The sequence below is a fragment of the Dermacentor albipictus genome, chromosome 3 (genome assembly GCF_038994185.2).
Source record: "Dermacentor albipictus isolate Rhodes 1998 colony chromosome 3, USDA_Dalb.pri_finalv2, whole genome shotgun sequence".
Classification (NCBI taxonomy): domain Eukaryota; kingdom Metazoa; phylum Arthropoda; class Arachnida; order Ixodida; family Ixodidae; genus Dermacentor; species Dermacentor albipictus.
In genome coordinates, this window is record NC_091823.1 from 137,807,292 (window position 1) to 137,829,225 (window position 21,934).

At 44.7% G+C, this 21,934-nt stretch overlaps 1 protein-coding gene across 4 annotated transcripts in view; it reads right to left on the reverse strand.

Annotated features, from left to right (window-relative positions):
- Window positions 1-21,934, reverse strand: part of LOC139057935 (uncharacterized) — a 115,745-nt gene that overhangs the window by 80,169 nt on the left and 13,642 nt on the right. For 2 of the 4 annotated variants that reach the window (XM_070536734.1, XM_070536737.1), the window contains exons 5-7: window positions 18,820-18,835; window positions 17,468-17,562; window positions 6,240-6,338 (exon numbers count right to left, since the gene is read on the reverse strand). In XM_070536734.1, coding sequence (XP_070392835.1) covers window positions 6,240-6,338; window positions 17,468-17,562; window positions 18,820-18,835 — 210 coding nt within the window. Of the gene's footprint in view, window positions 1-6,239; window positions 6,339-17,467; window positions 17,563-18,819; window positions 18,836-21,934 lie in introns of those variants that run through there. The other 2 variants (XM_070536735.1, XM_070536736.1) reach the window with 2 other exon arrangements.

Here is a 21,934-nt window from a genome sequence, read left to right on the forward strand (position 1 = left end):
TGTCATAGCAAAAGTGTATATGAAACACTGAGTCATCCATAGTCAACGCTTCTAGACTGCTTCTCGATCGCTTCTTGACCCGCGTGATTCGTGCTACGGAGCCGAATGGTTTCTTCAGCCCAGCTTCTGCACAGGTGAACTTTGCTCTAGAGCTCGCATCGCTGACACAGCCCGTGAGATGCACGGTTCGTCCTGCAGTCGCATCTCATGGCGGCACGTAGCACAAACATTGCGAATGGTCCGAGTACACCACTGTGTTGCCATATTTTACACGGGGCGCCTGTGTTCTTATGCAGGAAGAAGCTTGGTCTGTACAACTAAATGTAGAAGTGCTCAGGCCTACCAGGTAGTGCTGGGCGAAGCCGAAGTATACCTTCCATTCTAGCAGATGACCACAGGATGATGCACTAAAACTGCCAACTTTATTAAAATAAGCCCATATACAAAGGAAATATTGTTTATATATTATATTATTATATAATAGCTTAGGCAGGAAAAATGCCGTGGCCTGCGATCAGCGGAGCCACTAGGTGTTTTCTGCGGAAGACCAAGCCACATCTGAGATGACGTAATGCTCACTGTTTGCAGCCGTACAGCGTGTATTACACAAGAGGGCGTCGTAGGATTCAGTTTGGTTTTCGCGCGATCGTGGATGCTGAGAACGGGAAGAGGCGAAGATCTAGAAGGACGATGTCCCCAAACAATTACTCAGCTGACATCGGATGCAGCACGCATGCCGAGAAAGAATGTAGGGTATACCATTTGGCTGCTTAAGTTTAAAGGCGATTCTGCGGTAGCTTTTAGCGCAGGCAAGAAGACGCTAATATTTATTATCCTAGTACGGCCGATATGATGCAAAAAAGATGTCGTACTGTATGGCCAGTGCTTCTGCACCTGAAAATTGTGCCTGTGAATTGGTAAGCATAAAGATTTTTCAAGAAATTTTATTTTTGGATTCATGAATGAACTTGTACAGTATAACTTATCTTTCGTCATCAAAGTTTAATTGACCACGTCAATGTTCAGCATTCGGTCAGTAGTATACGCCACAGGCTCAAAATAATCATTTTAATTGCCACTCAATTTTCCGAGAAGCCTTTAGACACGCTACAAGATCTCAAGTTTCAACATTTCGTGAGAATAGAAGAAGCAAATTGCTTAAGAGAGCTCACAACGAGCCTACAGGATGACGAATTGACACTTCACCGTACAAAATCATTCTTTTTTCTTCAAAAGATGCTGCCGTATAGTATCACTGAGTTAATACGGAAGCGACGTTTCATCCCTTCGTCACACAGAATCGCACCGTACAATCTCGTGCCCATCGTGCTAAATTCCTCGTGATTGAGGACTGTATATCTCATAATTATTTAGCTTTCAGACGGTGCATCATCACAGTACAAGAACAAGAAAAATGTTGAATGTCTGCGATAGTGTGAAAAACATTTTAATTTTATCGGCAGAACAAAACTTTTTTGAAACGTTTCATGGCAAGAGCGCTTCTAACCGGGTCGGCGACACCATGAATTAGTTGGCAGCCAGGGCCAGTCTTGAGAAGCCCTATACAGGACATATACATGCACCCCGTTGGCTGAAGAATTGCTGTGCGTGCCAGAGAGAAGGATTGAAAAGGAAAAAAGTTAAAATGCAAGCAAGGTTGGATAATACGATCTCTCTCAAAGTTAGGGGTACCTTTTCACAATTTCGAGCCATCACTGCAGATGTCTAATAATTGTGGGCTCAACTCTTACTCCGCCACACGTGCTTTGTAATGGCCAAGGGCGGTCGGTAAGGCAGTGAAGAGCTGCAACCTTTTGAAAGCGACAAAACAAGGCACACGATATGAGTCCTAGGAGCCATACTGCGCCTGTCCTACCTTCACCTATGTGGCGATGTGAGAGTAAAATAGCTGCTCCCAGGAATGACGTTCCTGCCTGCCACGTTTCTAAGTTTCCGGTCATGTGAGACCGTAAAGCCAAGCACCATATTACCAGCCGCATGGTTGTCGCATCGTTCAGTTGCCCCGGTGAAGTGTCCACTGCTGTGAAGCGCACTCACTGGCCGGCGCTTATGTTTACGGCCAAAGTGAACGCTCTATATGAACATAATTTTCTCGCTTAAAACAAAAATACTCCGATTAGACCATCAGAAATGCATATCTTTAGTACAAGCTTTAAAATTAATTTGACCATTCATCATTACTTAAGCCGCTCCATTATTATTTATGTGCCTGAACATCAGGCATTTTCAGTTTTTTCAATGTTTGGACCTCTTCCATATTGAAACTAATTTCGCATCGACTTCAGTACTTTTTAATACGCTCTACGCCAATAGTTGTGTAGTTTCTCTAAGATTTGTAAAATTTCCAGCAGGTCAAAATCAACCCGTCGTCACCCTAATTCTTCACCACAAAGCACATAGTGAAATAAGGTAGCTCTCGCTAATGGGAGAGAATTAGAAGGGGCGATTCATATTATAGCTGCTAGAAGATTAAAAAGGCGCTCCGTATATTATTGTATATTGCGAGATTTGTTTTTTTGCAAAGGTTGTTGCGCCCATGGCCGCAACATTCAAATCGCTGTATATGACCTAAAAAATTTCCCTTGTGCAAATGGGTTGGGAATGGCACGACAAAATGATTCAGCAGCAATATTTTTTATAGGTTCAAAGAGGGTCGAGTTCAATCTGACCCCACTCTATTCGTTTTTTAGTTCACTTTTTGTTGTAAATACTTTCATTCAGGGTTTTTATTTTCTTTTTTGTGATGCGATGCGGTTTTTATTTATATTTGCAAATAAGGTTTTTAAGTTGTTCTGGCGCTTGTGTAGCCAGAGAGACATACAGAGATTTGACACCCATTTAATGCACCCACTAATAGATGGAATATTTCTGATAAAGAAAAGTGACACATATCTGCAACCATTTCCTAGCATTGTTTGTATTAGGAGCTACGTCACTGCTACATTTTTTTATCACAATAAAAAATAATATGAGGTCCAAAGTTATACTCTGTTGTGCTGTTATTTTTGGTTACATATTGAAATAAAAATCGCAAGCACATCCATAAGCATGAAGGAATCATCAGAAACGCCATTTCATGGTTGCTAAGTTCCTCATTGGGATAGGGTGTTCATACGCATGATAAGCTAACCAACGCGAGTGTTTTGAAGCAACGTTCAAGTAACGGTCTCTTATGACTTTGAATACCATCGAATGTCCACTTTCTACGGAAAAGTACGCTGCACCCGTTGTTTTATAAGAGCAACTAACTGGTGGAAAGCAAGAAAAATTGCAAAAATTATAGCGACGTACCTGCTTGTTCACAGAGACGGTAGCCTTATTGTAGCGCGCTTCGCCGTCCTAAGATTAGCGTAGGGAGGGACCATCTATCCAAATACAAACCGCTCAGGCGGGGAGAATGGTGGCGCTTGCGCAGCCAGATCTACAAGAAGCAATCTGACACAGAAACAATACACCCACTAATGGCAGGAATCTTGAGAGTTGTTCTCTTTTCGGTGGTCGAAGTCCGCCGCAGTCGCATTCTATCACGCCGTACTTGAACTGATGCAGCTTTTGTACGATATTCCGCGAGAAAGATGTGAAGCACTGACGCTCGCACCTATAATGGAAGCGTCAGGCCTTTTACCCCGCTCTAGTGCTTTCGGCGATCGACCGCAGAATACCTGTATGTAAGTCATCAACTGACTTATGTGCGGAAAAGCACGACAAATCACTCCATGGAGTGGCGCTATTTTTTACAGTATGACCTACCTGTTTCCGCGCCGCTGTATAATTACGCCATTGCCGAAGCACACCTGAGTATTTCACTTGGCCGTAAAACAACGCCCTTGAAGATGCGCAGCATCTTTGTGAAATGAAAAGCTATAGAGGCAACAGGTAAAAAGCAGACAAGGCGAGGCACAGATCACATCGCAGCCTTGCTTACCCTCTAACTGCACACGAAGAGCGATTGGAGGCAGCGGTGCGGGGCTACCTTGAGATTCTCGAGCAAAACGCTCGGGCTTTCCTTCACTGAAGGGGTGTTTCGGGTAGAGGGTCGAGTCGAGGAGCACTTGTGAATACCGGGGTCAATCGCCAGAACGAGCACGGTGTAAGTTGTACTTGTGTTCCGCTGTCCCGCTTGTTGAGACAATGACCATTTTTGCTTTTTGTTCTACGTACGTATATATCGTTTAGAAAACAGCGAGCTGAAGCGTACTTAATTTTCGCATTATGGAATACGTCGTGAAATGGCTCGAATTCCATACAGCGAAAAAAAATGTGCATTCGTATACGTATTGCTTCTCCTTTGAGTAACATTTAGTTGGCCCGACCATTTGAGGGATTGCCTCTTTTGCCTCTTTTTATGTGGGCTGATCCATATTTAATGTTTTTGTACTGCGACAACAGTACTTACCGCCTCATTCCTGTAACTACAATGAACATGCTTCCTCGGCGCCTAGGCCCTGAAGTTTGACGCAGGGAGTGCCACGGAATGGCTGCATTTGGTTCATTTTAGCGTTGTATTTACGAACCCGTGTGTGCTGGGCCTACAAACGCCGAGGCAACAAACTGTTACTCCTCGATAGTTCAGCACATTCTAAGCTTATAATGAGAATGGTTAGACGCCTAACCTTTGTTAACGGTCTGCCTAAGTCATGCAGGTATATGAATGAAACTGGCTTCCACATACAGACTTGTGACCCTATTGATGCGGGGTTGTCCAAGCGTTTCCATTCGTCTATTACACGCAACCAATTTAGGGAGCTAATAAAGCTGGCACTTTGAAATATGGCAGCTATGATACTGATGTTCCAGCAAGAAAAAAAAAACCTATTCCGAGTTATTTCGCGCTCTTCTATAGTTCAAAAATTCTCAGAAAGAGAGGCGTGGACGTCGTCATCTGTGGGTTTAGTCGCCTTTGTAAACTGCACATGCTAGTAAGTTACCACTGGAGGTTGTATAACCCGAGGCAGCACTGAGTAACTCTGTCAGATGTTTGTCAGCTGCTACGAATGTTTTGTATACTCCGTCTGACTGTGATGAAAGAAGCGTACGTCGAATAAACAGGCCACTATCTCAAAGCATGGACCACAGATCGCGCGCCCAACCTTGAGCGTGCGCTTTCCTGTTAGTGAGCTTTCCATTGTATGGACCATTGCTGAGTGGGACAGTTTGCACAAACAATGGCAATGAGATTAGCGGTAAATGTACGCGCAAAATTTTAGAAGTGGAATAAATATGAAAGCTATAAGACACTTCTATGCACCCCCCCCCCCCCCCCCCCCGCCGGCGCCTTCGCCTTGATGTGAATATTTTTACAATGAGCTTTATTTTCTGCCACGTTCTAATGAAATAAAAACTAACCACGTACCTTGATAAAAGGTGACTGTTCAAATATGCGACCCGATATTTTTATTGGTGTTTTTTGACTGATGCTCTGCCTTTTATATTGCCACGTGTACTTATCTTTATCGGGCGACCACGTTTGGCCGCCTAACAAATGTTATCGTGCAGCGCAGGACGCGCCTGGAACATTCCACGACGGATCTATAAAAGCCGACGCGCTTGACTCGCTGATCAGATTTTCGACGATCACCGAGCGTGTTCGCCGCCATCGTTGTTCTATAAGTGTAGCCTGTCTTGTGGGCACAGGTTCGCCCAATAAAAGTTAGTTTTCTTGTTCACAGTATTGCTACTGTGTTATTCAACGTCACCACCACGTGACAATATTGCTTCCATTATTTGTACTTGTATATGTGGGTTCATAAGCAAAAAACCTCGATTGTAAGATCAATGCTCATGGCGTCGGTTGTACGCCTTTGCGGTTCTTGTGTTTTGATCTTTCACGCGCAGGTGGCTTACGCTCGGTTTCCGGAAATCAATCCTAATTCGAACCCCATGCTCGCCTTCAACAAAATAATGGAAATACGATGAAGGCTTTCGGCACATTCACGCTCTAGGCCTCACTTAGATCATGTCAAGCGTGAGCTTTAAGTTAAAGCGCATTTCATAATAGGGGGGAGAATATGTCGAGCTCTCTAGCTAGTGGAGTCGCAGTCAACACTCGCGAAAGATTCCTGTCACAAGCCTTTCCACATGATCATTCGATGTGCCTTTTCAATCATTGAATTTTTTTATTTTTATTTATCTAGACGCATTACGTTATGTATGTTTGTGATTACTCTAAGTGGCCGTAGAGAGGGCGCTGTGGCACAAGTGTTCATTAAGGTACAAACCTTGGTTAGCGTGTGGCTTGTAGACGCCGCCCGGTCGCCTTTGTTCTTCAGATCCATCGTCACTACCGCCATCGGCACCTTTATCGGAAAGATCTGTGTCTGTGGCGAGACAAAGAGAAGTGGGCAAACATTTAGTACGACTGATATGCATTGCTGTGTATGCTCGCGTCCTCTGAGGCATTGTCGACTGCGAGAACATGCGATGCTTGTTTGGCTCATTTTACTCGTGAGACTGCAGCAGTAATGAAAACAAGATTGGTACTGAACGGCGTAATATAAAAGGCGCAGTTGAAAAAAAAAACTAACTACTTTTTCTGACTGTTCGAGGTCCTTGCTGTTTCAATTTTTATTTTTATTCACATCTTTTGGCCAATAATTCTGTATGCAGTAAACTAGGATTTAGCAAAATTCTTGCGTGGCTTCCCACGATCTCTCTATCAGGTAGTTACACAAAACTTGAAGTTATGGCCAGCATACGAGGAATTCTATGGAAAGAACGGAGTGTAGCAACATCCGGTATCCTTGCCATCAATGTGGCCAACACCACAGCGAATCCGCTTTCTTAATTTTAGATAGACTACTCAGACAAAAAAAAGGAAATCACCCGAAATTGGCCGAACAAAAGTTGAAAGCTTCATAGAGCGACTTCACTGGCACTATTTAATAATTCTTCGCATAATAATACTTTTACTCAGACAACAGCCACACTTATTTTTAGTGAAGTTCATTCATTGGCACAGTCTATATTCTACAATCATAAAAAAGCAGTGGCTGTTTCGTTTGACAATGTTCCAGAGCACAGCTCAACACTTGGAATTGTGCTAAGCAGAAGACGACTACCAAAGTTCCGTTCGCGCAGCTAAGATATCTATTTATGACTGTACTCTAGCTAACTTACTGTGTAATAACACTAAGAAATATTGCAACATAGCTAAGGGCGGTGAAATTTATTGGATATCGCTGAATGATGATTCAGGCGAACAGAGACAGCCAGCTGATTCTCTTCGCATATTTAACAGAGCTTTCACCAGTAATTTTTCTTCTCATGGTCCAGGCAAACTTCATAATTTTTTCTCACAGAATCCCCCCCCCCATGTCTCCTGTTACGATAGAATATGCTGGTATAGTAATGGTAATGAACACTCTGAAACTTTCATCCTCTTGTGGCGTAGATAACAACAACTTCAAATTTCTAAATCAAACAAAGATGTGCTCAGTTCTTTTCTTTACTGCGATTTTTCACCAATCACTTGATAATGGTTCCTTACCGTCGGACTTGAAGATTAAGAAGGTGGTTCCTATTCATAAATCTCGTAGCACGCACTGTCCTCTTAACTACCACTCAATTTCATATTTCATTAACGAGCATGCATTCCTTGTAAAATTAAGGAGCATATAATGGATTATACCATCTTAAACTTTTAGACTCAAATAACTTCTTCCCGGGTGCTGAAGACGGTTTCCGCCGATACTACTCATTAGACACAGAAGTACTACTTTTCCCACATCGCTTGCACACCATACTGGACAGAAGTTCCCAAGTTGACAGCAAAATCTCATCTCATCCTCTCTCTATGATCTCATCCACCATCCGCCTTTACGCAGATGATTGCATTATCTACCGGCGTAAATACTAAAGACGATCAAGCTGCCCTCCAGAACGATGTGAAGCTTATTGGAAATGGATGCACATTGTGGGGGATGATGGAACTAAATGCTAGGAAGTTTAATTTTATGCAAATTTCTCGGAGGCGCTCTAATTTAAGTAATTCTTATTCTTTATTTTCTGAGGGCCTATTGCAGGTGGAATCTTATCGTTACCTTGGCATCACCATCAATAGCAAATTAAGTTGTGTTGATCATATTACAAAAATCAACGCCGACGCTTCACGTACACTAGGTTTTATCAGATTACTTCCCACTTCCCCCGCTAACATACGAAAACTAGCATATGAAACTTTTTTCCGCAGTAGGCTTGAGTATGCATCCGTGATCTGGAGTCCCGATCAGTCCTACCTAATTAACATGTTTGAATCCCTCCAGAACCGTGCAGCACGCTTCATCCTTGACATAGGACTTTCATTCCAGCGTAAGCTCCATTAAAGTATCACTTGGCGTCACTTCCTTAGCTCTCAGACGAAAAGTTGCGCACCTGTGTTTATTCCATAAGTTATATTTCAATTTCTGCTATCTGCGTGGTTCCCTTAAATCTCCTCCCACTCGTACATCGCGCCGCCTATTCAATTCAAATCGCGGCGAACGACTTCATGGCTCCACTAATGCTTTTAAGAAGTCCTTCTTCCCGATCGCTATTGAAGAATGGAACCTGCTGCCCGATTCACTAACTAATGAGCACGACGCGACAAGGCTTTAGGCGATGTTGTTAAATCATCTGCGTTGACATGTCCTTTTTGCTCCGATTTGTGTTGATATGAAATTTTATCCTTTTGCCTGTATTGAGTTGTTTTGTTTTCTTCCCCTGTAACCACTATGTACTCACCCTGCTGCGCTAACCATTCGCCGACGTGTGTGGCGCTTGTGGCATAAAGGCAATATTGACAAGCACCGTTTTAAATGTCGCGTTCCTTGCTTATCTTTATGTCTGTGTGTTACACTGTTATATTTTTATGAGCTTTGTTTTTATTATCTACCTTGTATACGCTCCCCCTTTCTGTAATACCCCGACAGGGGCTCTTAAGGAACAATAGATAATTATTATTATTATTATTATTATTATACGACGACAACGACGACGACATACGACATATTTAGCCTCCGCGAAAGCGTTCGATAAAGTATGCCACACACCCCTTATGGTCAAACTTTCGGCGTTGAACTTGGATAATAAATTACTAACAAGGCTAGAATACTTTCTTACCAGTCGACTTCAGTACGTTACGGTTGAACGATCACGATTCTTCGCCATCATACGGTCCATCTGGCGTGCCTCATGTCTCAGTTTCAGGCGCATTTATTTTCTTATTCTACACTAATTACCGATCAACTTGCGTTCCTTCCAATATTCACCTTTACGCCGGTGATTGTTCTATATATCGGGAAATTAGCAGTGAGCACGATGAACACATATTACATTCTCACTTTGATTCCATAATGGGCTTGTCCGATAAGTGTCTCATGGAAATAAAGATTATAAATGCAAATTATTGCGTGTTTCCAACAAAAACCAACGCTTCCCAATTTATAAACTTAAAAGTAGTACGCTCGAACAAGTTTCATGCTATCGTTATTTAAATTTCAATAGGTCTCCGACAGAACTAATATTGTTTCTTTATAGAGCACTTGTGCACCCAAAATTAGCATATGCCGCTTCTCATTGGGGTCCTGACCATGGTAACCTTATTAATGCACATGAATTGATTCAGAATAACGCCACACGTTTCATACTTGCCAATTATTATCGTAGATCCAGCGTAACAGCAATGAAGCCACTTTGGAGTTGTCTCAGTTATCACTACGCAGAAAACTTTTTTGTAATGTTTATTTCAGAATGTCCACCGTGATCATCATCTACACGGTGAGCTTATCCCTCCACCTATGCACCTTTCATCGCGGGTTGACACTTGTGTAAAGTGGAGCGTGCATCACCTCGCACAAACACATTCGTACAATCTTTAATGTCAAACACCTCACGTGACTGCCATCACCTTCCTGCCAGGTTTTTTTACATCACTTATTATGCGTTGTTCAGCTAATCATTATTCGCATTTTTTTTTTCATTCTGAGTGTGCCATATAGCGTGTCATTTTCTTTGTATCACGCTATTTGATTTTTCTTTTCTTATTTCTTGTATTCAGCTTTGATAGTTTTTGTGTTACCATTTTTTTGTATGACGTAGTATAACTTACCGTTCCTTTGTAGCCACTCCCCTCTACAATGCATTTGCATGTGAGGGTGTTTTGAATAAATAAATAAGTGGGGAGCAATACGTATGGAAGTACGAGGCAAAATAAATCCTCCTCTCGCTCATTTGGGTTATGCATAATACCACTTTTGAAACACCACTTCTTTTCAGCGCGTCCTGTATCTTTTCTGTGTTTGACAATGACACAATGCAGAATGCCGGAGGGTCCCGTACCACTGCAGTCGATTCACCTGAGAGAGACGCGTCTGTATGAGACTGGCCTGATAATACTAACAGCCAGCTATATGTCTTGAATGAACAATCAACTGAAACTCAAACGACTAGATATGGCAAAATAAATATGCTTCATGCTCGTGTTGATTCGAAGTTCCAGAATAATTTAGAGCTCTAGGTGTGCCGTTCAAGGTAAAAATTGTATGCTTTGGTTTCGTGCTCTCATAAATTCCATTGATTTGCAATATTCAAGTGTCACTTTGGTGTTGTTCTACCGCTTCAATTATGTACTTTTAAAATATTGTTACGGGGATGTTGCGAGTGTATAAAAACTATATTTACAAAATATAGAGAGGATGAGTCAGAATAGCTAAGATGGCTGACCACCAACAACAAGCAGCAGCCAGCGTCTCCAATCTTCTTCCTCTCCCTTCTCTTATCCTTCCCTAACAGGAGCGCCGGGTGGCGAAGCGCCGTCTCGGCGCATGGCAGGCGAAACATTTAGAGCGAAGTATGGCTTCATGCGCGAAACGTGCACGACGTCCACAGGCGTCTGACTTGAAGATGCGTCAAAGTGTAGCTGCGAAATCTCGTAATTGACGTTGAGCTCGGTGATGGAGTAATTTCTCTCGGCAGGGGACAGCAGATGGCTGGCGTAAGCTATCACGCAATCGGTACCATTCTGGTGTTGGGCGAGAACAGCGCCAATGTCATAGCCGCTTGCGTCAGTGTGGATTGTGGTCACGGCAGATGGATCAAAGTGGGCAAGTATGAGAGGCGTGGTCATACACCCGATGAGAGTGGCGAACGCGTGAGCCTGCTCCGGGCCCCATGAGAATGACGTGTTCTTCATTAGAAGATCTGTCAAAGGCCTAGCAACGTTGGCGAAGTTTTGACGAAAGAGCAAAACTAAGAACACAGGCCGACGACGCAGCGCATGTCAGAGGCATAACATGGCACAGGGAAACTGGGTACGGCGGGAACTTTTTCCGGATCTGGTTTGACACCGGATGCGTCAACGAGGTTTTCCAACACTGTGATCTGACGGCACCCGAATTTACACTACGTGGAGTTCAGTTGAAGGCCGGCTTTTCGGAAGACCGGAAGAATTGCAGCAAGTCGTTTAAGGTGGCTGCCGAACGTGGGAGGAAAAACAATAACGTCGTCAAGGTAAAGACAGGTGACGCATTTGTAGCCGCGCAGAAGAAAGTCCATGATACATTAAAATGTCGCAGGAGCATTGCATAGGCCAAAGTGCATGACTTTCAACTGATATACGCCATCAGGCGTGATGAAGGCCGTCTTCTCGCGGTCCAATTGATCAACTGAAATCTGCGAGTAGCCGGATCGAAGGGCGATGCACGAGAAGTATTTAGCACCGTGCAAGCAGTCGAAGGCGTCATCGATGCGTGGTTGTGGATAGACGTTTTTTCGCGTGATATTGTTTAAGTGGCGACAATCGACGCAAAAACGCCAGGTACCATCTTTGTTTTCCACAAGGACGACAGGCGAAGCCCAAGGGCTGGCTGATGGATCGATGACCCCTTTGCGGAGCATTTTGTTCATTTCTGAACAACACTGATGACTCTACGTTCAGCATGCGATACACGATAGGGACGCCGACGAATAGGATTCGTATCTCCAGTGTTTATACGGTGGTGAACAACAGATGTTTGGCGTAATGGCCTGTCAGCGAAATCAAAGATGTCACTGTTCGATTCAAGCAGAAGTCGTATGTCCGTGGCCTGTGCAGAGGTGAGGTCAGGTGCAATCATTTTCGCGAAGTCATCCCTTAAGGAAACAGAGCTGTCAGCTGCAATTGGTGTTATTAAGCCACTCTCGAGATTCAGACTCTCAATGTAAAATTCGCAACCGCCAGAAAGGCTGGCCAAGAACATGCCGGCCGGAAACACTTGAGGGCAAAGGCTGAAATTAAGAAGCGGTAGAACGACGTCGCTATTAGTAACCGTGACTAACGTATGCGGAGCAGCAAGGTTCCGGTCCAAAAGTAAATCGATATTGGGTGAAGCACATATTCACCGTCAGAAACCTGTGACTGGGCGGTCAAAGTGACGTAAGTAACTGCCTCGGGTCAGACACGTACGCAGGATTTTTTTTTCGGGGGGCTGGGGGGGGGGGCAACCCAAGATAACCTTTATATCCAAATGAGGGGGAGGGTACTTTACTAGTACAAATGTGAATGATTCCCACCATTTGCTATAAAGACGCGTAAAGCCACAAAAGAGAATAGAAATCACATGTATCTCACAGGTACGCCTCTGGGATAGACATCTTTTTTACTTGGACAACAAAGAGCCTCACCAAATGGACTCACGCATGGAACATGCGCAGTAAGAACCTTGCCAAGAACAAGTTAACAAGCGAAAGTGCAAAATAATGATTTCCAGTAGCGCTTTTCGAATAACCTCTGGAAGAATTATAGAGAAATGTATATTTGTGGAACAATCACAGTTCTTTCGGATCCCTCGTTTACGGCTGTACCAAGTAGCAAACCCGACTCGAGTTGTCCTTTGGGAAGGTGCGTAAACATGCATGGTCACCTGTCCCGTACAACTGCGTAGAGTGCAAGACGCTGCGGTTCTATACGTACTGCGCCCACCGCGGAAAGTAACAACCCCCCCATTAGCACAGCAGGGAAGCGGCTACGTCCAGCGGCTCAATCGATATCTGTAGAATCGTTATTCAAAACACACAAAATTTTTCTGCACTTCGGGCGGTGTTTTCTCTGCTTCTTTTTCAATAGAAAGATGTTGATCCATAAATATTTTCACTAACCATTTTTGCTTTTCCTCCCTGTTTGGCTGTTGCCTTGGCTTTCTTCCTTAGTAGATCGCTTAATTTCTCATCTCCTTGCGACTCTTGCTTCCAGTTGCCAATTTTTCATGAAAAGTGCAGTACAATAAGGGAAAAACTAGATGAGGTAACGGGTGACAGTCATTTCTTATGGTGTGAACGGTTATTGCAGGGTCTGTTAATGGACACTGTTTCGCAATATTTTATTTTCCACTTTACCTAAGCCATATCACGGATATATGGTTCCTAGGATCTGCCAGCGTCGCGGCCAGCCGTCACTCGAGGAAGTAATGAAGAAAAAGGAAAAGTTAAGCGCAACTGGCGTTTTCTCCGGCCGCAACTCATTCCACGAGCATACAGACCAGCCGGCTATGAACCGAATCCCTTTCCTGACTCTTGGGTCAGTCTAAATAAAGAAGGTTGAACTAACGAAGCAACAGAAATGCGCGTGATTATTGAATACATGGTGACATAAAATTGTGTTGGGCATTATAAATAAAATAAAATATAATCAAAATTATGAACTACGTCCTGCCTCATGCAATAGATGTTGACAAATGAATTCATCTTGAGTTAATCGCGCAGGCATGGAATCGATGAGAAAGCTAGCCCCCACACCCCAGGAGATCCCGATAACTACCGCCATCCAAAAGGAGTGAAAAAATTGACAATCATTCCATTTTGTGAAGATGGAATGGCAGCGAAAGCTGACGGCAGTCAAAGCTCTCAAACAAAAAGCAATGTGTTTGACCTCCGCTGCGGGTTGGCTTGAAGACAGTGCAATATTGAGCCGATGCGCGGCGGAGGTAAAGCAGGCGTTAATAGAGAGTTTTAGCCCAGCGGGTTTACGGCCAGCGGAGCGGAGCGGTCTCCACCGTTGCGCCAGCGGAGCGGCGCGCGAAAAAAGAATTTTAGCCCAGCGGATCACCCGCTCGAGCGGGGTTAAGAGCGGGGAGCTCTGCTGCCCCACCTAGTGGTTCGAATAGGAATTACTGAGAAATGAAATTGAATTACGCTTGCTTTTATTATGCAAGAAATGTTGAATAAAGATATATTACATGTTCTCAGTGCATTATTTGTTAATAATGTACTGAGTATTAATGTACGGGTCAGCGCGGCAGTCGCCGTCTTCGATGCAGAACTGCCGGCGTTCATGTTCGCGGCTGCCGTCTTGCATTTCCCATACACGCCCGCGCGCCCTTACGCACGCTCGCGCGCTGCGTATACGCTCCGCTGGGGAGTGCTTTCCAGCGGGCGTAAACGCTGCTCCGTAAAACCGCTGGCCGCCTCAGCGTGGTGCGCATGCGCAGTCGCGTCTCCGCTCGCCCGCTCCGCTCCGCTGGCCGTAAACCCGCTGGGCTAAAACTCTCTAATAACCCCCATACGTGCGCCGCTCTCGAAGATAGTTCAACGGAGGGCCGACACTCAGCGAAGGTGAAGCAGGCTTTAAACATCCCGCATAAGTGGGCTGATCCCGAAAATATTGCAATACCGGGCCCACCTGCAGCGGAGGTAAAGCAGGCATTAAGAACTTTCCACAAGTAGGCCGATCCCGAAGATATTGTAATACCGGGCCCACCCGCGGCGGAGGTGAAGCAGGCATTAAGAACTACCCACACGTACACCGATCCCGAAGATATTGCCATACCGTGCCCACCCGCATTTTAGGTGGAAGCAGGCATTAAGAACTCCCCATGCGTAGGCCGATCCCGAAGATATTGCAATACCGGGCCCACCCACGGCGGAGGTGAAGCAGGAAATAAGAACTCCCCATACGTAGGCCAATCCAGAAAATTCCGAAGGGTGCGTTATAGGTTCCCGAGTCCAAGGGGTATGTGCCATTGATCTTGGACCCTTCTAGCACTATCACCAAGATCGGCCCCCATGATTTTTTTCTGCGAACGGACGCCGAAAAATACTACGGAAGTAAGTCATATACTCCTTTCGCTGTAAAAGGCAGCAAAATGTTGACCGTCGAGTAGATTGATTTGTCGACGCTTTAGGAATGTGTGTGAAGAGTGGTGCCTTAGGCAGATAGAAGGGGGGAGGTATGCCGAATAATTTCGGAGGAGCGGAGCCTCCCCCCCCCCCCCCCCCCTAGGTACGTGCCTGCCTCCGGTGACAGACGCACATCTTGAAGTGAGGCCAAGCGCTGTGGGGCAGTACTCGGAGCATCGGCGAGTTGAGGCAGTTCTAACTGAAGAACGCCGGTCTAGCAGTCGATGAGAGCGGAATGAGTGGATGAAAATTCCAACCCAAGGATAACGTCATGAGGGCAGTTGTCGATCCCAGCTAAGAGAACAGAAGTAGGGCGGCCGGCTATTATTTAACGCGTAGTACACCTTCCAAGAACACCAAGAACGCCACCGTCGGTCACACGAAGCGTTTGGGCAGCTGCTGGGGTGAGGACCTTCTTTAAACGTCTACGTAGGCTGGCATTCATCACAGATAGGTGGGCTCCAGTGTCGACGGGCGCTTGGACAGGTACGCCGTCTGTTTTAACGTCAATTACACTTCTCCTATGGGCACAGACAGAGGATTTGCTGCAGTAGTCGGCAATGCAGCACCACCTCCGAGGTCTGCATTTCCTACTTTTCCGAAAGGGTGCGGCCAAACGCCACAGGGGGCGAAAGGCGACGTGGCTGCGGCGAACGAGACTTGGGTCCGCGTGGCGATGGTGAGCGGCTGTACCCCTTTTTCCGAGCAGAGTTGGCGGCATGGTTAGACTCGGCGGGGGGCGAAACATTGCTGGTATTTCCATCAAAATGGCTCAGGTTGGTTGGCGTGTGATTTGTTGAGGGCCAAGAGTTGCGACAGTATCGGGCGACATGAGCAATGCGGTAACAGGTGAAACATATCGGCTGGTCGTCGGCAGTTCTCCACTCAGTCGGGTTGCGATAACGCAGAGAGAAGCGTAGGGGTCGGAGCGAAAATACTAGAAGGGCGTTCGTTAGCTCTGGGATACGCGACAGCACACACAGACTGGAAACCAGTTTTCAAATTCCTCGCGAACAATGGCTTGCACGAGGGGAACTGAAAATGTGGTAACATCAGGGCTCGAACAGAAAGCTGCGGGCGCCATCGAATCTAGTTCAAGTCTAAGGATTCGCACCACGTCCTCATATGGCGACGCGTGCTACTGTGCGGGTAGATCTTCACACGTCGACGCTTGCGGCAGTATTAGGAAGACTGGCGAATGGTTGCAAGACGCTTCGGCTTTTGATCTGCTCGATTTGTCGGCCTTCTTGAATGATTGCTTCAACTGTTGAGCAGCTCTTGTACATAAGCAGATTACACGCGTCGTCAGCAATGTCATTAAGCGCGTGTCCCACCTTCTTAGCTTCTGTAATGTCGTGATTGGCTTTACGACAAAGTACCAGCACGTCTTGGATGTACCAGACACACGACTACGTGGAGGATTGGGCACGGGAGGCCAGTTCCCGCTTTGCGGCAATTTTGCGGCCAGTTGTTTTGCCAAATACCTCTTTCAATTTCTCTTTGCATTGGTCCCAGCTGGTTAGCTCCTCTTCTTGGTCTTCGTACCACACCTGTGCCGTGCCTCTTAGGTAGAACTACAGGTTACTAGCATAAGCGTAGCGTCCGACCTGTTGATTGCGCTCACGCGTTCGTACATGGCGACCCACTTTTCAACGTCGGCGCCATCAGTACCGCAGAAAGTTCCAGTATCCTTGGGTTGCACAACGACAACCGAAGATACATACATATATATATATATATATATATATATATATATATATATATATATATATATATATATATATATATGTGTGTGTGTGTGTGTGTGTGTGTGTGTGTGTGTGTATACATATACAGATAGATAGATATATAGATATAGATATAGAAAGGAAGAATAATCTCGGAGACGCTGGCTGCTGCGGTGGTTGGTGGTCAGCCTTCTTAGCCATTCTGCGACTCATCCTGTATATATATATGTATATATATATATATATATATATATATACACACATTCAAATACCTGTTTAAGTGCGGTGTATCTTTATTGCATCCACTCCCTCCGCAATGCCCTAAACTACTCGTTTGAGTATTTGTATTTTTTCTCGTTTTATTGTACCCGTCCCTCTGTGCCGCCCTTCTAGACCTCACAGTGTTGTAAACAAATAAATAAATAAATCGCATTTTAACCTCATCACCTCCCCAACCCCCACGTTGCCATTGTTGCGCATGGTGTGATGTGAAGGCCATCATAGCCATCACGAACAAAGCATACTATGCCACGTAAACTTGCTATGAAGAAATACATTAGCCCGATTATTTAGATGCGATTTAGTCTACCCACCATTGTTTGTTAACACAAACGCCGTGATAAGCAGGAGGATCATGAGGACCACGCACATTCCTACGAGTAGGAGCCACAAGGTGTTGCTGCTGGCCCTGCAGTACAAATACATGGCAGTACGACTAAATGAACAATCGTTTCATCTCGTGAATGAAGCAGTTTACACTACCAAAAGATGCTGTAATACATGTTTTCAAGAACAAGACATATAATAACAAGTTTCGATAACGTTTTCAACTGTCACGTAATATCAGTTCTGTTGAACTCAATAAAAGAATAGCGCATAATATGTGGACATGTTTCCTCCGCTCGTACAGCTTCATCTGAAGTCAGTTCTAATAGAGAACAAAACACACGCCAATATAAATTCCCTACTATTAGGCTGAAGGCACGATCAAGGAATCGTGGTTGTTCTAGAGATGCCCGTTGGTTTAGCTTGCCTGAATAATTCGCGATATGTCATGGTGGTCTAGCACTGGCGACAGGAAAAACAGTACCTGGTAAGCTAATTTGCCACAATATTTTGGCGATTGTTAACTTGACCTTTCGCAGTTGTCATTATATCCAAGCATCACAAAAGCATATCGACGTTAAAACACGTAATATGCGGCATACTGACTAGATAAAGCTTACTCCCACATGTACGTGCCGGGGTACTAGTCAATGGAGCACACATTAGCTTGCAAAGGAAAAAAAAGAATGCTAAAGATCCTTGTACTTTATATGTCTCAAGTTTACTTACTTCAAATCGTAGTATTAAAGGGCCATGTTGAACAAAAATACACCTTTACCGCGATTTTCATGAAGCTGATGTCAACTCTCGTTGTAGTTTCAATATTTATTCTAGGGGAATGAGCCTTAAAACGTCACCGGCTACAATTCATAAATATCAAGGCGCGGCTGGAGCAAATTTGCTTTAATAGGTAATGTACGAAATTCTGTCACATTTAAATATGCATTATCTTTTTTTCGATTACGCACTTTCATTTCTGTGAATTTATTGTCCCCTTGTTTTAGTATCTCGCGCCCAAAAGACTACATTTATGCTGTATAGCATGAACGACTTTGCAATGTTACTATTTCTTGTAGAACACCTTGCACAATGCTTGTATATTGATTTTTGGCAGTTGGGATCTACAATAATATTTCTGTGAAATACAGACTAGGTTGTAAAGGTAGTTTCAGAAGTACTGTGTTTGGGAATCTACAAGTGAAAGAAAAATATATATGATAAAAAAAAGACAAATGAGTCAACGGAAACTTCCAGCCCTTAGGAGCTCATGGTCAGCATTTTAAGCAAACGCAAGAAGGCACGCTTGTACCGAAAAGAAAGGTTTCCTCAATATACTTACTCCTTGGGTTGCTCGCCTCAAGAAAAAAGAAAGTACAGAAGGAAAGGTTAGTTGAATGTTATTTCATCTACATGGGATCTTATAGAGCCGTACAGAGCGTTTCAGCAAAAAAATGCCACCCGCCTTAAAGACTCAAGAAGGCTTGCCATTTATCACTGCTTGGCACTCTTTATCCATGGATGTCCTTTGCACGGCTAAACCATTCATTATCAAGGTTTGCCTTTAGGAAAAAATAATATCCAAGAAAGTGTGAAATATCCAGGTGTGACGCTTTCTTAATATTACAGCTTCTTGACACTCATATTACGCTAGCTGAAATAAGCTGAAAAATAAAATTTATCGGAAATGTGTCGTTACAATCCTCAGAGCAAATGTTTGAAATACACATTATTAAATTAGGTCCTGCCAGAAAAGCTCTCAGAAAAAATTATATTGGGAACAGCAATTTTTTTTCTGGCAGTGTCCTGTTTGTTGCTCTTTCTTTAAGACACTGCACAGATATACGTGTTGCGGCAAATCAGACCTATGATTTGTAAACTCGCTTGGTTATTACAGATGAATTACACAAATATAAGTAAACAGCATGCCTTGTCTTGTATATTACGAAACAGAGGTACTATCACGTTGCAAAATCCTATTGCAGACAGAGAGTCTGAATAGTTGCACGTTAAAGAGCCATAAAGCAGTGTGGACAACATGGTTGAAACAAAGATAGGTGTCAAGTCTTCTAGAAATATTGGGACCGGGCTAGTCAGAACAGACGCGACATAATACAGCAGTAGTTGAAGTTCGAAATGCACTATGCTGGTGCTATTACGCGAAAAAAAAAGGTTTATGTAGAGAATCTGAGTCCAGAGAATGCAAAGTTAGAGTAAGAATGCAGATGAAAATATCTCTCCATTGCTCTTATAAGTTTTTGTTCATTACTCGCTTAGAGTAATCAAGTTGCTATCGATATTATTTCTGAATTAGCAGACGTGGAAACTAGGGCCTTTTTTTAATTTTCACTCTCTAAACTGCGAGTTTCTTCATATAGTTAACATAAGTCCAATTTATTGTTGCGGAGCGATTAATACTTAGATGAACGAAGGGTTTGGCAGAGAAGATGAAGAGCACAGTGTGGCCCGGATCAGACATCTTTTCTTCCCCTCGCTGTCATTGTAAATATATTATTGTCTGCAATGGTGGAAAACGTGGCCTCAACATCAGCTCTTGCCACTTCAATGGTCGTGCTGGTGAAACCCAGGGATCCTGGCACATTCTCTTGTTCCCGTGAAGCGGACGTTTAGGATTGGCTGGCGCAGGAAGAAAGAGTGAGTTCTAACAACCTATGGGACACTTCCTTATGCTCGAAAATATTATTTTTGGCCAGGTTTGGCGTTCACTAACGCCTACTCCTATTGCATAGGAATAGCCGAGAGCCCGGTGCGCGACTCCTGTGGGTAGTTGAAAACCATCGAGTACCTATTGGGTACCTCCCCTCGCTACGACGTACACCGCATCTCTGTGCGGACAGCTTTAAATCGATTGGACTCAAGACCGTTCTCCGAGTCACATACTCAGACAGTGACCACACCCGTCACTGACACGAAAAGCGATTCGTGCACTAGTACACTACTTGAAGTTCGCCGGCTTAAGCAACCGTATATAAAGCCCCCGTGCATTCTCCCTAAAGGCACTCAGTGCTTCCACTCTCCATGTTATTCCTCTTTCGATTCCCCTTTGCCCCATCGCCAGTGTATGGTAGCAAACTGGGTGCTCGTCTGGTTGACCTCCCTGCCTTTCCTGTCCTTCCTCTATCTGTCTCTCTCTCTCTCTCGTTCGATAACCGCGAATCTGAGAGAGATAGGGAGCTGGGACACCTGCGAAGAAAAACTACGGTACTTGTTTGAGGAGGCTGTTGCCGAGAAGATCGCTGTGTAAAAGATTCTCACGTCACGTGCGTAGAGGTCTACATAATCTTACGTCTCGTACATTGAAGACGTGTTATCACCATGGCGAAAGGCCGATGCAAGGACGTGGGAGGGCAACAAGCTTGCGCATAGCTCGAAAGGGATCGCCGACGACATTTTCAAGCTTTACTGCGCAAAAACTTCTCTATAGTTGACGCTATTACAGAGTATTGCCGGCGCTTTGAGCCGGCTAAAACCTGGAGCATCAGCCACGCGTTTGCCCGTCTTTCCAACACGGCGGTGCCGTCGTCGTCTTCGAAAGACCACGCCGCAGCACAGCCGTCCTCTTGAAACACTGCCGACAAGCTGAAGCTTGAGCTGTTGATATCGATGACATCACTATTTCGGCGCTCGTCGATACTGGGGCGCACATTTCTGTAATCAGTGCAGATCTTCATCGTCGCCTTCATAATGTGCCAACGCCTTCCACTTCTCGCGTTTTCCCCGTCACTGATGGAGAGACTGCTGCCGTTCTTGGCATATGCACCACTCGCGTCTCTATTGCTCGTCATCCCACTTCAGCCCAATTTGCTGTCATTCAGAAGCGCCCCCATGGCCCAATCCTCGGCTTAGACTTTTTGTCCAGTCATTCTGCCCAAATTGGCATCATGACCACTGCTGTTAAGCTTGATCTGCCCCATCTTCCCCATATTTTAGCCGACATACCACCACGGTTATGCTCTTGCCATCACGTTTGATTGCTACCTGAAGCTGGTGCATACGTTGCTTTGAGGTCTTAAGATCATATTCCCGGTGGCGAATACATCTTGCCTCCGATTGTCGACGTTCTGTCAGCCCGCGGTGTTGTCCTTGCTCACACAATTGTTTGCGTCGCTGAGAACACACTTGTCGTTCCCCTTCTCAACGTCAGCCTTTCGACTAAGGTTATCCCGCAAGGCAGGTCACTCGCCAAAATTTCTGCGCTTCATCGCTGCGAAATTGCCGCTTTGGATGCAGATGTTTCGCGGCCTTCTTGCACCGCTAGCTTCGCTCATTCATCTCTCGACGACATTACCAAGATGAATGCTCCCGATCTGAGCCATACGCAAGCTCAAGATCTCTACCACGTTCTAGCATCCCATCGGTACGTCTTTGATTTTGACGGTAGCTCTCTAGGCCAAACATCTGTCCTGACTCATTGAATAAACACTGGTGACGCAAAT